At 38.2% G+C, this 19,376-nt stretch overlaps 1 protein-coding gene across 4 annotated transcripts in view; it reads left to right on the top strand.

Annotated features, from left to right (window-relative positions):
* The window catches only part of GDAP1 (ganglioside induced differentiation associated protein 1), a 45,378-nt gene extending 26,028 nt beyond the window's left edge, over window positions 1-19,350 (top strand). For 2 of the 4 annotated variants that reach the window (XM_078072298.1, XM_036065367.2), the window contains 4 exons: window positions 11,035-11,208; window positions 12,422-12,516; window positions 14,562-14,676; window positions 15,716-19,350. In XM_078072298.1, the coding sequence (XP_077928424.1) occupies window positions 11,052-11,208; window positions 12,422-12,516; window positions 14,562-14,676; window positions 15,716-16,098 (750 nt within the window). In that variant the 5' untranslated portion in view covers window positions 11,035-11,051 and the 3' untranslated portion in view covers window positions 16,099-19,350. Of the gene's footprint in view, window positions 1-404; window positions 619-1,304; window positions 1,498-11,034; window positions 11,209-12,421; window positions 12,517-14,561; window positions 14,677-15,715 lie in introns of those variants that run through there. The other 2 variants (XM_036065359.2, XM_036065368.2) reach the window with 2 other exon arrangements.
* The last annotated feature ends 26 nt before the right edge of the window (window positions 19,351-19,376 follow it).

The raw sequence follows: 19,376 nt of genomic DNA, 5'->3' as shown, positions 1-19,376 counted from the left end.
GCATGACTCCATAAGAGCATCTTCTAATGAAAACTCATGGATCCTTATCCTGTTTTGTCAACCGAAACTTCCCTTCTGCAAAAGGCACAAATCTTCCAAGAGGAAATTGCTGCTTTTATACCTGAGCAACTTCTACTCCATAACCCCACCCCACCAAACCAATGAGTAATTTGCAGCCAACATTATTCATTACTAACTTTAGTATCCAGGGACTCGTATTTTAGACGGTTTCCTCTAAAAAAGTCCATTTGCACTTCCTATGTGACTTCCATACGCCAGTGGCTTTCTGGCGGGAAGACACCCCCGCATCTTTGCGGACACGGCCCTGCAGCTTTCTGGCGGTGGAAACTACATTTCCCAGTGGTCTATTCGTCCGCGCGAAATCCTCTTTCCCGGCTCCCAGAGGCATCGCGGAAAAACTAACGACGCTTCGCGGGGTAGTGTGGGTGGGAGAAATAAAGGGCTGACAGGCGAGGCCCTGCAGCGCCGGCGCACCCCAAAATGTCTCGGAGGCAGGAGGAGCAGAGAGGGGGCGCGCCCTTGATGGCGGAAGGCAAGTCGGACGCAGAGGTTAGGCTCATTCTGTACCACTGGACACATTCTTTCAGCTCTCAAAAGGTAAAGGCCTCTGCTGGGGCGGGCGGCGCGGATCGGGTTTCAGCACCGGGACAGCTCCCTCAGGGCTCTCCCCGGTACTCCGGCGCATCTAGAACCAGGCCTCCGAAGCCCTAAGCCGGGCGGGCGCTCCCTTGAGGACGGGGATGCGCCGTGTGGGGGAGCACAGAGAATTAGTCGGAGATGGAAAGGCTATGACTCAGGCTTTGCCACTCATGAAATGCGACAAAAAAGCATCACTTTGGGTATTTGGGCCGGAGGCCTTGTGCCCTGGGCCTTGGAGAGTGAGGCAGAGGGAAGCGCCTTCATGCAACCGCATAATCTACAGTTCCTTCTTTTTCTTGTACGCATTCGCTCTCTTCAACAAGGCCTAACACATCTATATATCAGATTCTTGTCTGGGGAGGACACATACTTAGGTTTAGGACGGAAAGAAAGTAGTGGTGATGGAGAGTCACTGTGGAATGAATTTAGCCAGAATTATTTTCAATCTTTTTTTTGTCCTCTAATTTATAGGATTAAGACCCGCTAAAATATATCTCACTTGTTAATTCCTACAATAGGAATAGTTAAAAAGAATGTTGATAATAATAACTTAGGGAAGCACAGAAAGGCTGCTTAATAGTATCCAGGATGTCATTTAATTGAAAGCCTACATGTGTTGTAGTAACCAGTGTGAACTCTTTCAGGTGCGCTTGGTAATTGCTGAAAAGGCATTGAAGTGCGAGGAACATGATGTAAGTCTGCCCCTGAGTGAGCACAATGAGCCTTGGTTTATGCGTTTGAACTCAACTGGAGAAGTGCCTGTCCTTATCCACGGGGAAAACATTATTTGTGAGGCCACTCAGATCATTGATTATCTTGAACAGACTTTCCTGGATGGTAATGTTAAGGCTATTTGTGATTTTTTGGATTTACTTTCAACACAGATATATGTCTGTCTGTCTGTCTGTCTGTCTCCCTCCCTCCCTCCCTCCCTTCCTCCCTCCCTCCCTTCCTTCCTTCCTTTTTTCTTTTGGTTTTATGATGGTGGAAATAAAAACCTTTTCCATTTCCATAAGCACACAAATATAAAATAGGTCGATACCATAAATTTTATGTAAGCCAGCATAACTCTATTTAAAAGATTTTATATAAACTGCAAATTTAATGTTGGAACTTCCCTTTTTAATTCAGAGGTTTTCCTCTGCAGGTGTGTGGTTTGTGGTGGTGAATTTTTAGGCTGGAAAATTCATGACCACTTGAAATGTACACTATGAAAACCAGTTTTCTCTAGTCTACCAAATAGTTCCATCTTAAAAACAATAGGAGGGAAAAAGGGGAAAAGAGGAATAAAACTTAGGCAAGGGAGAATAGAATGTTGGTATATTTGGAGATCTTTGCCCTGTGACTTCTCTATAGTATGAATTTTATATCTTTTGTAAGGAATTATAGCACTTAAATTTGTATAGTGCTTTTAAGTAATAATCATTCATCAACAGCCTGTTTTATGTTAGACATTTTATAATTTCTGTTCTATTCAGTCTTCAAAAGAACCCATCTGAGACAGGCATGATAGACTAGTTATTCCATTGTAATTGATGAAAGAAAACAGGGATTGCCTAAGGTAATACAGCTATTTTATGGCAAAGTAGGGCTGGAATGGAATTCTTTCAAATCCATACCTTCATATTATACTAGCTGTCTCCCATAGTCATTGCTACTTCCGTATTGTCTTGCTTGATCCTAATGACAATCCTTTGAGGTGAACTATAGCTTCAGTATTTGCCCAAGATTCTACAGCTGATCACTGGCATAACTGAGAGAACAGAAGGCTCCTTTCAGCTGAGTACTCTTCTGAAATAGAAGCTGCATGAGATCCAGTTACTTTTCATCTGCCTCTAGTTATGTTGATGTCAACTGGGCAGGATAAAACCAGAATATAACCCCAAATTACTAGGCCAAAAATGTCTGAGGTACTTAGAAAAATAGGTGTGGGACCTAAATGTGTGTGGAGGGAACCCCAGAGAATTAGATTGGCAATGGGTCTGCCCCTATTCTTATTCCAAGTATTTGGTTCTCTAGGATTCTGATTGGAGATTTTAGAGGTGGCCATTGATCTAAACCAGAGAGTTTAATGAACTGTTTTCTCTTTTATCGCTTATGTCTAAATGCTGGGGACTGTAACTAAAATGGTGGCTAATTGATTTAAAACAATTTTTCTTAACCTTGAGCTTTTTGGAAATGGAAAAGTCTGCTAAATAATTTGTATTTCTTGGGAAAAGTGGTTACAATAATATGAATAAAACAAAATCACTGTATAAGAATTCCATTTTAAATAACCAAAAATCTGAAAAAGATACAGTAAATGGAAAATCATATTTAAATATTTTGTTGGCATCCCTTGAACTACTACTACTACTACTGCCATTCTTCTCCTCCTCCTCTCCTTGCATTGTTTCTCCTTTAAGATATTCAGTAATATAAAATATGTTACTTTACAACATAGTAATGTTAATGATTATTAGGTTTTCTTAAAGTTGCTTTGATCATATAAAAATAAAACTAGAATACATTCTGACTCCTACTCAAAGAAGGGAAATATTAAGTTCTTCTTACTACTTATGGAATCAGAGGAGAAGGCACTGGGGCTAAATGTTAAATGAAAATATGGAAACTAAGGACTTTAATTCTGGCTATACCAGTAGAATCAGTAAACAATCAAGAATCCCAGCTCTTAATCTGAAGCTATTGCTAACTTGTTGCATATCCTTGGTGACTTGACTTCTCTGTCCTCTTGGATTAGGTGATACAGTTTTGTCAATTGCAGAGATAAAGCAAGTCCAATCAATTTTTATTTCACTCTTTTCTCTTTCCCAGGAGAGTTGTCACTCCATTGGAAAGGGTTAAAAGAAGATTAAGGGACCAAAAACCCATGGTAGATACGAAGACAGCAAGAAAATAGTTATATAAAGGCTACTCTAGTCTATGGGGAAAGTTTATCCCGATGTATTAAAATAAAAAATAAACATGCATGTGTTAACCCAATTACCATTAAGATAATTTATATTTGTCATTAAGAACCCATGGAGATTAGGAAAAGAGCCAGACAAGACAGATGTTATCCCAATTGTCAAGGATGGGAAAAGGTAAATTCTACCAATCCTTGCTACTTAAAGTGTGTTCCATTGACCAGCAGCATTGGTATCACCTCGGAGCTTGTTAGAAATGCAGAATCCTAGACTCTACTGCAGCTCTCTTGAATCAGAATCTGCATTTTAACAAGATCCTGAAGTGATTCATATATACATTAAAATTTGAGAAGCACTTACTGTGTGTTAAGTAATTGCTTAAACTTTAAGCAGCACTATAAATTAGTTATACACACACACACACACATTTATATAACTTTAGAGTATCTCAGTTAAAAGGAACCAGCTTAAGTTTTATATTACTGAAGAATGGCTTTAACACTTAAAAAAATGAATCTATTGTATACCGGGCATGGTTCTAGATATCATGTTTCTTAAGTAGAGCATTTGTGATTACTTCATAAGATACCCTTATGGAACAAAGGAGCCAATATGGTTGGATAAAAGTAATGCACATTTTCAGATGAACAAACCACCATGTTAAAGAATATTCATTTATAAATGAACACAAGGTTGCCCATTTAGCTAAAGACTTATATAATTTTGTTACATTTATTTCAATTACTTGTAGACCACTGTAAATACCATAAGATCAGAGACAGTGTCTGTCTTATTAACAGTTGTATCCCCAGTGCTTCATATGGTGGATGTTCTCTAACAGGAGCTTAATAAACACTTTTGAATGATTAAAATGAATGAACTTTTGAAGATAGACATCAGCCTGGACAGGGATCTCTACTGGTGTTCTTACAAGTTTCTATTCTCTGACTTGAGCCTAATAATTCTATAAATGACTTGAATAAAGACATTGTGGAAATACTGTTACGTTTGTGGATGACAAAAGCTGGGATAGTTAAAATAATGACTAGTTTGTGAAGTGCTTGTCATAGGACAATAAAATGGAAAAATAATGAAGATAAAATTTAACAAGGCTAAATGTAGTATGTGAATTAAAAAAAATCAGCTGCGTTAATGAAGGACGGGAGACCTGGCTTGCTAAAAAGTTATTGATTAAAGCTAATAATAAAAGGCTGGTATGATCTCAAGTTGTTTTAAAAGTATAGCTTCTATCTAGAACATGGCAAATTGTGAACTGGTCAGAACATGCAACATTTTGTCCAATTATGTGTGGAAATTTGAGGAACATTTACAAATTAGAATAATAAGTGAATGGATTTCACTAGACGTATAGTTAGTTGCGCATGATTATAATAGGAGACTTTAAGTGTATTCATTCATGTAAAAAATAGAGTGTAGTCAACTGGTATCTCCTTTGCTGTTATTTGCCATCCCTTATTAGTTTACCAGCTGGGGATTATATTAAAAATGGTTTTGCTGACCTGTAGACATTTCTCAACATTTGTGCGTAATCAGTATTTACATCCTTATGCTTTTGGGATAAGTCCATTAAATAATTGGTAGTTTGGGGTGAGAAACTTGGTAGCGAAGGCAATCCTCTTCCAGTCTTAGCCTAAAAAAAATTAATTTCTAAATTGGATGATGGCTATGTTTGATTTTTAAAAAAATTTTATTTTTATTTAAGTAGTTGTTACACCCAATGTGGGGCTCGAACTCATGATGCCGAGATCAAGAGTCATGAGAACCTCTGACTGAGCCGGCCAGGCACCCCTTGATTTTTTTTTTTTTTTTGAAAGCAGTACTAATGTAGACATCAGTGGTATTCCTGAGGTCACAATTTGGGTCAAAAGAAGAATTTAGAAGTACTCAATTATGGGTGCTCAACCAAGGGCTGGCAAAGAACAATCTCTTTATTCGTTCTTTTAATAGCTATTTTTTGGGTGTTAATTGGTACAAGGACCTGAGATATTTCAAAGATCCCTAATCATTAGAAGCTTACTAATCTTCAAAGATAGTTTCATTCTGTAAACTTGATAATACCAAATCTGTCTTTAATACATGCATGTGCTATTATAACTACTCAGTTTTACTGACTCCTTTTCATATATGTGACACCTTTTTCTCTTCAGGCTTATAATGAAGAGTATTTAAAGCATGCAATTGATTAAACTAGATGAGGTGTAATACTGAGCAAACTAGGGAAACTCAGGAATAGTGGATGTAACAAATGAATATATGCACTAATATAGATTTTAAAATCTAGATATTTCTTATACTACTCATAACCTCTTTCAGTGATTTTAATTTGGCCACTAGATAATAAAAAAAGTGGGTCTGAAATAACTACAACTATTTATTACTGCCAAATGACTCAGTGGTAATCTGGAATCAAGGATGTCATATGGTGAATACAGAATTTTGGTAATATATGAGTTCTCTGAAGATCATGACTCATGTCTTTGGTTTATATATACCTCGTTTATTCTTAGGAAATAGGATTTAGTTTGGAAATAAAGTATTCTGGTATGATATTAAAGTATTATATGTAAGTCTCATTAGGAAATATATTTTGTGGATAAGATTTTGTCAATATTGAAAATCAACTCATTTTAAAAACATTAATTCTGAAGTCACTGTTACCTTAAAAATGCAGTTATTTAGGTAAAAATTTCCAATTTTTCCAATTTTTGTCTATTAATAAAAGTCTCATATATAGTTGGATAACTTTATATGTCTTTTAGCACATCTACTAAAATTATAGATTAGCACAAAGATTCTAACCAAGTGCGGAGAAAATATGGTATGTGGTAAGGAAAAAGAAAATGAGCATTTAAAACTCATGATTGTGCCAATAAAGTGACTTAAAAAGTTACCTTTTTTTTTTTTTTTTTTTTTTTTACTCTTTGTCCAATTTTAGTGGACAGGTCGGGGTGTTAAAATGTAAAGTTTCTAATTCCATATTATGTGTTAACAATGATTGGAACAAACTGTCTGATAAAGAAGTTTTGCCCCTCAATTACAAATGTTTCTGTTCAAAGTCTTAAGTATAATACCATTTAAGGTATAAAATTTATTGAAAATAATGCTATAAATTTGTCTTTCTCAGAAAATCATGGCTGCATATAATGAACTTCTATAATTTGACACCATTTTTTTTTCTCATCTGTGTTTAGATTTGATCGTTCCACTTCTACAGTTGTGACAGCTTTGAACTGTAGTCAGTTTGTAACCATAACTTTTGCTTTAGGTCGTAACTTATTTACCAATTTTATTATATATTTTTTTAATAGGGTGGTGTTTGACTAGTTGAAGGGTACAGTTTCATTCAACTACCTGATGCATATTATCTTATACACCAATGTTATCACTAAGTGATCTAAGTAAAATAAAAAATCCACAAGGGGATAAAGATAGGAATGAAGTCTGTTTTCATTGAATTAATAATAATAAGGAAGAGCTGAAAGTTATTCAAATAGACCTGTGGGGGGAGGGAGTCTTTCTTGAAAACAGGGCATAATTATGCCTTCTTTATCTGCTATCACTGGGGAACATGGGAAATCAGAGCAGTCAATGTAGGAAAATAATGGAATCTTATGCCTATAAGCTCCTACATTCTTTTAATTTTTTGCTTTTGGGGAAACTGATTTTTTTTTTTTAATGGCTCCAGGTCATTGTTATTCTACTGAGCAATGCAGGGACTGGAGACCATATGGAGCTGTTTGTCCCTGTTAAATAGCTGCAGAATGCTTTTATTGTATCTTTTCTTTCTGGTTTTAAAAAACTAGTTTTCTCTCATTATCACATCTTTCTGCTTTATGCCTATCTGCACTTGCCTAATTTAGGTGCAGTACAAGACCTGCCTTGTCTCCTATTCAGTTCTTCTAGAAAGTCTGGTCTTCTGCCAATTTACTTATTTATTTTTATTTATTCTTCCAGCTTAGTCACTTATCCTGGTTTCCAGTATAGCAACCCTATTCCCTAATGCTGGAAACTCTTTTCAGTGCTTGCTTCTTAAAAGTCCTCTGATTCTGTGCCCTTCCTCTGTAAGCCTTCTACTGCTTTTTCACTCCTGAGGTAGAATACCAAGAACAGCCTTTTTTTTTTTTTTTAAGTAATCTCTACACCCAATGTGGGGCTCAAACCCATGACCCCGAGATCAAGAGTTGCACACTCTACCGACTGAGCCAACCAGGCACCCCTTTTTCTTTTCTCTTTTTTAAAAATATTTATTTATCAGAGAGAGAGAGAGAGCACGAGCAGGGGGAGCGGCAGGCAGAGAGAAAAGCAGGCTCCCTGTTGAGCAAGATGCGGGGGGGGGGGGGGCTGGATCCCAGGACCCCGGGATCATGACCTGAGACAAAGGCAGACGCTTAACTGACTGAGCCACCCAGGCATTCCTCTTTTCTTTTCTTTTCTTTTCTTTCTTTCTTTCTTTCTTTCTCTCTCTCTCTTTTTTTTTTTTTTTTTTGTGCGTGTTACAACAAAAATACTTTATGGGAGGATTGGGAAATAAAATAGAATGAGAGTGAGAGGGAAGGTCTGTATAAAATTCAAAGGAAATTCCCCATTGCCTTTTGAAAACCCCCGTTTCCAGAGGCAGTGGACACTCCTGTGCTCTGGTGTTGAGAGGACAGTGACAGCACATTGCAGGTGTTGCCATGGAGGTGCTGGAAGAGAGACAGTGAGGCTGGATGAGAACTTCGCTTCAGTGGGTATCTTATGCTCTGGCTGACAAAGTGTTATAGGAGAGAGTTACATAGTAATAGTGTCCTGAGTAGAAGAAAATTATTTTCGTGGATTTAAACATTTATCTTCCTTTGAAGAATTTGGGCTTAGCCAGATGGAACTTCCCCAGAAAGCAATTACCAGACAGTGTTTTTCCTGCTCTTATTCAGTTTCCCAGAAGGAAGTGGTATCCTCTTCTGAAGACAAGCCCCAGGCCTGGCACCAGAAAGTAGCCTGAGCCAGTGGCCATAAACTTAACTACTGGGAAGCATTTTAAAATGTTGTACCATTTTTGGTTATTAACTTGAGGTTTTTGGACCCCCCCAGAGCAGTGGTTCTTAAACTTTTTGGTTTCTGGGCCCCTTTATCATAAAAATTATTGAGAACATCAGAGACCTTTTATGGGGTATATCTATCAATATTTGCCAAATTAGAAATTAAAACAAAAAAATTTTAAACACACGAATACACAAGCCCACATGTCATTAACTGTCAGAGTGATAGAACCATCACATGTCCTGTAGCCTCTGAAAAACTCTGCTGTATTCTTGAGGGAGAATAAGTGAAAAAGCAATGAACACTGTAGCATTACTGTACAAATAGCTTTAACTCTGTGGACCCCCTGAGAGTGTCTAGGGAAAGCCCAGGGATTCTTAGACCACACTTTGAGAACTGTTGCTCTTAGTGGTCTATGAATAGAATTCAGGAGATTTGAGATCCTAGAGGGGAAAAAAATTATATCTTCACTTATTTCCAACAGAAACTTATTACTTCATTTCATTTCCAATGTAGGCATAAACCACAGCAATATCAGGAGTGCCTGTGACATTGTTACCAGTAGAAATCACAGATATGTTCATAGCGTATCAGGTTATGGCAGTTATCTTAAAAATAACTTATGCTTATAGCTACTTTGAAATTATGGTAGTTATTAGACCTGCTGCTAGATCTTATTAATGTATTACTAAAAGGCACCCATATTAATATTTTATAATTTAAAATTAATTTGATAAACATATTCAATACAATCAATTTCTTTTGCAATCCTATGTCTTGTATGTTTAAGGACATTATTTTGAGAAGAGGTCGGTGGCACACAAAAGGTTAAGAACTCTTCAGTATTTCAAGGACTGTAGAAGGACTCCAGTCTGTTGTCCTCATGGAAATGTCTACCAGGCATTGGTTAGGATCCTACCGATAATACTGAGATCCTGAAAGGTCAGCAAGGAAGTGTGTTGTAGTTGGGTAAATCCACTGTTGACAAGTAGTATGTGGCTGCTTCATTCTCAGTTATTCCAATGCAGACTTCAGAATTGGACTCCCCAGCGGGGAATTAGGTATTTGCCCACTGGTTTGAGGAGTAATCCATCTTATTTTTTCTTAGAGTCAGAAATAGTCTGTTGGCTTAGAAAACTTGTTCCACTTTGATTATGGCATTATGAGATCTTGTCTGAAATGCTCTGCAACCAATTCTGAATTGTCAACACTTATGAATGAGTGTGGGATGCTCAAAAGGATTCTAAATTAAATAGCCCAAACTAAGAAATAAATGAATAAAATTGAGGCTATTCTTTTCACTTGTTGGAATAAGCTCATTGGCATTTTTCCGGAGCAGTTTGAGAGTCAGAATTAGGAAGTGTTTCTGAAGGGACATAGTCCTGATCTTTGGATCATGTGGTTCATTGTTATTCTTCTTGGATAGTCTCTGAAATGTAACCCCTTTGAAGATGTTACAATGATGTTATAAAGCAGGGCACTGCTTTAGGAATCAATGATTTTAGTTCTTGTTCTGCCTTTAATTAGCTGTGGTATCTTAGGAGAATACCTCAGCCTCTCTCAGTGTCCTTGTTAACTGCTACAGAGCTTCTCCAGCTCAAATATTCTATGACAACTAGAAATTTGGAATATATTCATTGATTGAAATTTACTGAACACCTACTATGAGCCAAATCTTATATTAGGCACTGGGAACTCAACAGAGAACAGTGTATGGTCCCTGCCCTCAAGTAGTCTAGAGTCTAGGGTTTAACCAGCAAACCAGGATTTATGTAGAACCCACTTTCTAGACACAAAATATTAGAAAGTCATGGTGAATCTGTGAAGACTGTCAGTGCACATTCACATAACATCAAAAGGGTCACTCTTGGTATTAATTGGAACCTAGGAAAGAGTGGTCTCTGATTATCTTTTCATAATGAGCTTTCATTCACCTATCCAACCTTTATCAATGTCCTAAAATGTATGAGACACTATGAGAGACAGTGAATCATAGGCTCGCTGCCCTGAAGAAGCACATAGGGCAAAAAGATACAACCAACCAGTTAAGGTGATAAGGCTATGATGGTGTATGTACAAAGGTATTTTTGCAGGTACAGAGGAAGGCACACCTGACCCAATCAGATATTGGTTGTAGGAGGTTAGGGAATGTTCCTTAGAGGAGTTGGCATAAATAACTGGGCCTTGCGGGTCGAGTAGCAATTTGTAGAGAAGTGAGAGAATTTCAGTGTGATCATGGTTTGGGATCTAGTCTGGTACATCAGTCCATTTCAAATTTTGAATGTCTGGGCTGGGGAGATAATCATCTTTTAAATGCCTTGATGTAATATTGAAAACACTGATAAGGGGGTTTGGGTTTTTCATTTTGCTTTTGGATGTAACCTCTCATTTGTAACTTTTCCTTTAATGTTTATGTGTATGTTTTTAGAAAAAACCCCCAGGTTAATGCCTGATAAAGGAAGCATGTATTACCCACGGGTACAACATTATCGAGAACTGCTGGACTCCTTGCCAATGGATGCCTATACCCATGGCTGCATTTTACATCCTGAGCTCACTGTGGACTCCATGATCCCAGCTTATGCAACCACACGGATTCGCAGTATGTAACAATCTTAAAGACTTGGAATTTTGTCTCAAAGTTCTTTTAATTCATTTTTGAGACTGGGCATATCTCATGAAGACTCGGGGGCAGTGTTGTGTTGTTGAGTTTGCTTCATGGATGTTCATGTTACAGATCAATCCATGCACCAGTCAGATTAATCTGTGCTTCAGCTGTTCAGCTGGACATTTATTGTCTATAGGAGCTGATTTTCCAGCTCTTGGCCTTGAGGGCCAAGCTTGAGTAAAACTCAAGAATAGCCTGTGGAAAAGTAAAGAACATAACATGTTCTCATAGGAGATGGACTAAGAATCATGAAATCTGGAATCTGCTGGGGATTATGGGTAACTGAGTTCACATTTCTGGTCCTTAATTTTTGTTTCATTATGTGAGGGAGCTGGACTACAGGCTGTCTAACCATTAGTCTACCTCGAAATTCAGCGATTTGAGATTTATTAAGATTGAATTGTGATATTCAACTCTGTCCTTTTCTGAGGACAGAGTATGGTCAGTGCTTGGGATGTGGAAGAGAAAGTGTGTTCTACGGCACAGGTGATTGGGATGGGAAAGTAAGGGAAGGTGGCCGTGGTCAGACTCGGGGCGTGTTTGACTAGGAACACTCAAACCCAGATTTTCTAATTCTAGAAACGACATTCTTTCCATTACATCATATCTCACCTTTATAATTCTCTTATGTTATTTTTCTTTCCTTTTGATTCTTCTTTCTCTCCTCTTCCATCCCCTCCCTCCTTCTCCTCTTCCCGCTTTACCTTCTTGTTCCTCCTTCTTCTCTTCATAAGTACTCATATGATGTGAAACAGGTGGTCTGAATATAATTCTATCACCTGAAGTTAATATTTTTTTTTTAAATAAGCTTTTTTTCTTCTCTTCATATAGAAGTCCATTAACAAAAACTTGAAAGGTATTGAAAGGTAGAACAACCACTGTGCACTGAGCTCTTCTGACGTGCTGGGCCTTGCTCTAAGTGCTTTCCTGGATGTCTCACATTTAATCCTTAGCTTATGCAACAGATACTCTGATAGTTCCATTTTGAGTCTGAGGAAACTGAGGCACAGAGAGGGTAAGTCTAAGGCAGAGACAGGGCATAAACCCCAGAGCTCATGCTCTTACCATGGAGTTTCCTAGCTTCTCCTTGTTTCTTGTCTAGAAGGGAGGAAATAATTTCCTATTTCAAAAATGATTTTATTATCAGGCCAAATTGGTAACACAGAATCTGAACTGAAAAAACTTGCTGAAGAAAACCCAGATTTACAAGAGGCATACATCGCAAAACAGAAGCGACTTAAAGTAAGTAAACCAGGCTGTCCTCCATTGACATCCACTGTTTGTATTAAATGTTCTACTTTTTGTAAAGTTTCACTATTTCTAGAACATCTCTTAAATATTTGCAAATCACCAGTGCACGTTACCTTTGGCTTACGCTGTGCTTTTAGAAAGAATTTTTCTTTATTAGATTTGATATTCAAACCTAATGACAGTTGCTTAAAAGGCAGATATTGCTCATGCTGATTGTCAAGGCAAGTTGTAAAATGAAAAAGTTCATAATACATACTAGGAATCTGTCATTTCAGGTTTTCTGCCACTTTAAGGCCTAGCTAGACCTTTAGGACTTTAATACCAATAGGGCAGGCAATTGGCAAGTTTGTTCCTCTATTATACTTCCCTCCCTTCTCTCATTTTTTTTCTTCTTACCTTTCACCCATTTCCTCCACCTCCAATCCCCACCTCTGGCAACCACCAATCTGTTCTCTATGAGCTTGGTTTTTGTTTTGTTGTTGTTGTTGTTTTTAGATTCCACATATAAGAGAGATCCTACAGTATATGTCTTTGTCTGACCTATTTCACTTAGCATAATTCCCTCGAGGTCTATTTTTGTTGGTGCAAATGGTAAAATTTCATTATTTTTTATGGTTGAATAATATTCCATTGTGTATATATTACCACATCTATTCATTCATCCATCGATGGACACTTAAGTCTTGGATATTGTAAATGAAGCTGCAATGAACATGGGAGTGCATATATCTTTTTGAGTTAGTGTTTTCATTTTCTTTGGGTAAATACCCAGAAGTGGCATTGCTGGATCACATGGTGGTTCTATTTGTAATTTTTTGAGGAACCTCGATACTGTTTTCCATTGTGGCTGCACCAGTTTACATTCCCACTAGTAGTGCATGATTGTTCTCTTTTCTCCACATCTTTGCCAACACTTATTTCTTGCCTTTTTGATCATAGCCATTTTAACAGCTGTGAGGTGATATCTCATTGTGGTTTTGATTTGCATTTCCCTGATGATGAGTGATATTGAGCATCCTTTTATGTACCCGTTGGCCATCTCTATGTCTTCTATATGTCTTCAATTCAGATCCTCTGCACATTTTAAAATCAGATTGTTTTTTTGCTATTGTGTTGTAGGAGTTCTTTATATATTTTGGATGCTGTTAGCCCCTTATCAGATACATAATTTGCAAGTATTTTCTCCTATTTAATAGGCTGCCTTTTCATTTTGTTTTTGGTTTCCTCTGTTGTGCAGAAACTTTTTAGTTTGATGTAGTCCCACCTGTTTACTTTTGCTTTTGTTGCTTTTGTTTTTGGTGTCAGATTAAAAAAATTATTGCCAAGACCTACATCATGAAGCTTACCACTTCTGTTTTCTTCTAGGAGTTTTATGGTTTTAGGTCTTATGTTCAAGTCTTTAATCCATTTTGAGTTAATCCATTCTGACCTGTCTGCCTCCTAAGGAGCAGGGCTTTGCTTCGTCTGTTACAGTCAGCCTTTCCCTTTCTGGTGATTCTTTCCTCAGGGCCCCAGAACACACACAGGCTTCCCCCATATTAAAAATGTAGCAAATATCAACACTCCCCACCCTCCTCAACTTCCCATTTTCCTTTATCTTACCTTAGCTAAGGGAGCTGCTCAAAAGAAATGCCTGCACGCACAGCACTCCTTACTTTCCACTTGGTCTTTAACTCACTGCATTCAGATTTCTCCCTCAGGCCTGACCCTTCAGTTTTCCGTTCCTCAAAAGTTGCTGAAGTTCCATTCATTCACTGGGGGCTGAGAGGAGTCTCTTTGTGCCCCTTGTATTCTTGGCCGTCTCTGGGCATCTGGTCCCACAGGAGCTGCCAGCAGACCAGGGGGTCTGGCCCATGGAGTATTCTCTCAGCCAGAGCATTTTCCCCCAGGCTTGCTTTGGCTTTAACATTATTCTGTATCTCCTCATTGCCTTGGAGAAAGAGGCTCCAACTCTAGAAGAGTTTATATCTGCTTTGCTCTGTATTGATTGTTTTTTGCAGGCATAAATAACCTATTTAGTTATTTTTGCTAATTAGTCAAAGCTGCTTGACCATGACAATGTCAAATATTTGAAGAAAATTCTTGATGAATTGGAGAAAGTCTTGGACCAGGTTGAAACTGAGTTGCAAAGAAGAAATGAAGAAACCCCAGGTAGGTTCTCATTTGTGTGTATGTATGTATGTATGTATGTGTGTGTGTGTGTTTTCATTCTCTTTTGCTGGATACCAGGCATATTTATGGGAATATTCTAAGATTTTACCAAAAACATTCTGTAGTCTGTTTTTTATTATTTTTATTCACGGGCAGTTTAAATTATCATGGCAACAATAATACCGAACTCAGCAAAACCCAGGTGTCTAATGGTAACCCAGTCTGTGTCTATGTGAAATGTGACTGGTGGAGGATTTTTCTGCACAATTTAAAGTGATGGTTGAGAGGTTCCTACTTAGCCCGTTTGACACATTTGTAATCACAGTAGTTCATTTGGTTGAATAACCTGAGTAATTGCTTGAAAGCTCCTTCTAGTTTTTTTCCCTAGGCAGGGAGAACACTTCCAGTGTGAAGTCTAAGATGGCTGGCCTGCGTATATCTGCAGGCTGGCTGGTGAGCATCCCAGCATTGTACCTGTGAACCTAGCTGCACTATCCGGCCATTGCCCAGGTGCATGCACATGGATCATTTGCGCTATTCTAATTGGCAACAAAGTTGAAGACTGTGTTACATGAAACTTGTCTCACAATAGGAACTTTCTTCTGCTTTACATAAGTAACTAGGAGTGGCAATCACTGAGTGACATTTCAGGCCCAATTTTATGGATTTTCCTAAAGCTCACCTGCTGTTTTCCTAAGCCAAGAGGACAGATCTGTCGACTCCTCTGGCTTGGAGGCTCTCAACTCCTCAGAATCCTTTTTCAATATCAGAGACCCACTTTGAGCTCAGGTGGCTCCAGTCTCACCCAGGGTCAGGTGGCTGACAGATATCAAGCAAACCTCCCTTAGCTTGGGATACACTGGCATGGACTTTGCTTAGGATAAAATTACTCACTGAGTATGATTGTCAAGAAAATGTACCATGGCCTTCATCATTTGCTGTACTCACACTTGCCCTCAGGACCGAGACAAAAGCTGCCGGCTGGAGTCTATCTGTATAGCCCTTGCCCCTAATTCTCCATGTCCCTCTCTCTGATTAGAAGAGGGCCGTCAGCCTTGGCTCTGCGGAGAATCCTTCACCCTGGCAGACGTCTCTCTTGCTGTCACATTGCATCGACTGAAGTTCCTGGGGTTTGCGAGGAGAAACTGGGGAAATGGAAAGCGACCAAACTTGGAAACCTATTACGAACGTGTCTTGAAGAGAAAAACATTTAACAAGGTTTTAGGACATGTCAACAATATATTAATCTCTGCAGTGCTGCCAACAGCATTCCGGGTGGCCAAGAAAAGGGCCCCAAAAGTTCTTGGCACCACCCTTGTGGTTGGTTTGCTTGCAGGGATGGGATATTTTGCTTTTATGCTTTTCAGAAAGAGACTTGGCAGCATGATATTAGCACTTAGACCCAGACCAAATTATTTCTAGGCTTGTAGGGATCTAGTGGTGGCCACTCGTCCAACCATTCAACTAGACCCTTGTATACTCTTCCAGGCCCAGGGAAGGATGACCCTGGGCAACTAGTAAAAAGTATGATTTACTTTACTCTTTGGGTAGTTTTGTGGGGAGAGGAGGTAATGAAAATGTTTTTGTGGGCTGATAACTTTGAAATTACTTATTTGCAAACCTGAACTAATTCATCCTTAAAACATGTGCAAGGTCAAGATATGGACATGCTGACAGAGAATTAATTAGACCTTTAACTCAGAATGCCAGCTCAAGTTCTGAATTATTTTTTGTGAGGAGGTTCTTACTATGAGCAGACAGTAATAATGTGTGATTGCCCATATCTCTTCATCTGAGACGATCTGGATGTGCTGAGTGTTGAGCAGTTCGCAACATTTTCCACTGGAATTCAGAAATCATCTTTGTTTCACAACCTGGGTTCAGACAGCAGCGGGGCACAACAGTGCTTCACACGATCATTGTTAGATTCAGGCAGAAATAAGAGAGACAAAGGGAACAGGGAGAGGGAAAAGAGGGAAAATGAAGTCCATATAGTGCAGAGCAGTAGAAGGCAACCTCCAGGTGCCTCCAATGTCACTCATGGCCGCCTGTCCCCTTAGTAAGCATTACACTACTTGTGGCCACTGCCCACATATCCTCCTATACTTAAGACCTTGGAAAGAGGACTGGGGAGTTACTGGTGGGAGTGGACTGGAGAAAATTCTGGGCTTTACACTTACAGCACCTCATCTGGCCTTAGTATTAATTTTAAATGCATTTGAATCACACTCATTGTTTTAATAAGATTAGCTGCTTATATACTTGGGTGTTAAATGCCCACTGGAACATGTCTGCCTAGCATTTACATGAAAATCTTAAGTGCTATAAAATGGTTCCTTTCTTTTCCTCACAGTTCCCCAATTGGATGGTGCCTGTGAGCTATCACTCCTTTGGACTTTTGTGTCCAGTCACTGGGGGTCTTGGCTTCTACAGCCCTTTTTAGCACACAAATGGAAGTCAGGTGAATATCCCAGCTAATCACTAACATGGCATGTGGCTGGGAAGTGGGTATTTTAATGATCTGGAAGTATTAAATATGCCCATTCTGTATATGAAGAGGCTGGTGTGTTAAAAAAAAAACTGTTGCCTAGACCTTGCATCTGTTTATTGTCATTAACAAGGCCTTAAAAGGTTAAAGAGAAAGAGAAAGGTCTAGTCTTAGCCCATGGAAATTAATTTAGGGGAAATGAAATAAGTTGATAGTGATGTCCACTTATATTCATTTATGTATGTCTAGGCATTTCAGGGGGTACCTCAGTCCATCTGGAGGGACAATCCCAGTGTGTCTCATGAACAACCATGGAACTGCATCATACAGTTTGTGCTCAGGAAAAAATGTTCATGGTGACAGGAAGATACAGTTTCCCTGGAGCTGGCCTGAAGGGAGTTGGGGGATAGTTTTAGATCTCTGGCTGGAAGTATGTATAGAGAATGATGAGCTGAGGTTCCAGCAAACAACAAAAGCTTGTTTGGATTGCCTCAGATTGGCTATGCAAAACAGCCAAAGAATGTACTGACTTTTTCATTCACAGGAAACAGTCATACTTAGGAAATGACTTTTTGATGGTAAAATGAGTCTATAATTCCATTTCATGAATCAGTTGTTTTAGAAAATCTTGAAATGGATATTCCTTGTTTACAAAAATTAATAACATCTCAGTGTCAACTCAATACAATAATAATTAACAGACTGGCAGCTTTTCTAATGTCTTAATACTGCCCCTCAGTGCATTGTCATAGAGACTGGCTGGATTTGTTTATTGCTGGGACATTCCAATTCATGTTCCTAAAAGAGCCACAAAACTGATTATTTAGTAGCTCATCATGTTTCAGAGATCTTTATATCACCCTGTTAGAAGCCAGAATTTGGACATGAACAGAACAAAATTGGATTTTTATAAAAATCTACAAAGGGTATTTACCTATGGAGAGGTTGTTAAGAATAAAGATTAGAAGCCCAGTGCTGGCTTTTCTTAAATTTTATTACTGAGTCAGAGAAAGTCTACCAGGAAGTGTAATCTTCTGATATAGTTTCATTGGAAATATGCTTGTGTCAATATTAAAGATGATACATTCATAGTGATTTCACTTGTTTCATGGATACCCTTTGCGTTTAGACTTATAAAATGTTTGGGATCATAATGCCCACTAGATGTCGCTGTTCACACAGTAGTCTGAGATTGGGCATTAGGTTCAGCAAGCTTTCTAAAATGGCTCAAGTGAAGATAAACATTAATGACCTTAGTTTCTGAAATGAGGGCATCTTGATCAGATCATTCATCTGTAAAAAAGCTTGAGGCACATGTAGTATTGATTTCTAATGCTTTGGAAGGGATAACAGTATCACACAATGTCAGGCTAAACATATACTGTTAGCAAGATAAGCACTTTTGTCTATTTTTTTCACGATCATTGGTGACTGACCAGTGTGCTCCTCATTTTCCAAGGTTTGTATAAATATAAAAATTATAAAAATGCCTGAGGTACTAAATTTAGGTTGACTATGTATGACTTAATACATAAATACTATTTTATTGTTATTGCAGTTACATGCCTTTTGAATCGATTTCCTTTAATTGCAGATAGTTATAAATGTTTGCTTGATTTTTAGTGATTATTGATATTGACACCAGAGTTGTAGATATTTTGGTGTTGTTGAATGTAATAGATCAAGATACTATTCTGCCTGTAAGATCAATAAAAGTAACTGGATAATCAAGATGAACTCTCTACAAGTATTAATTTTATAATCTTTTTAAAGAAAACAGATTTCATCTAAAATCAAAGCATACTGTGGTAATTGGAAAGAATAAAATAAGCAGAAGTTAGATATTAAAGATATTTAGCTACAAGATGCCATATTTTCCTTATAACAATTACTGACTCACAATTTATTTAAATACACACAATTTTATCATTAAAATGAGTGGCAGCTTAAAGAATAACATATTGCTGCAGGGTGCCTGGGCGGCACAGTCAGTTAAACGTCGAACTCTTGATTTTTGGCTCAGGTCATAATCATCATGATCTCAGGGTCATGAGATTGAGCCCCATGTGGGGCTCCACACTCAGTGCAGTCTGCTTGAGTTTCTCTCTCCCTCTCCCTCTACCTGCCCCACTGTGCTTTCTCTCCCTGTAAATAAATAAATAAATCTTAAAAAAAAAACACAACAACATATGGCTCTTGATCATTAAAGGGG

The sequence above is a fragment of the Halichoerus grypus genome, chromosome 5, assembly GCF_964656455.1.
Source record: "Halichoerus grypus chromosome 5, mHalGry1.hap1.1, whole genome shotgun sequence".
Classification (NCBI taxonomy): domain Eukaryota; kingdom Metazoa; phylum Chordata; class Mammalia; order Carnivora; family Phocidae; genus Halichoerus; species Halichoerus grypus.
The sequence above is the reverse complement of the archived record's forward strand: the minus strand, read 5'-3'. Positions and strand labels throughout refer to the sequence as shown.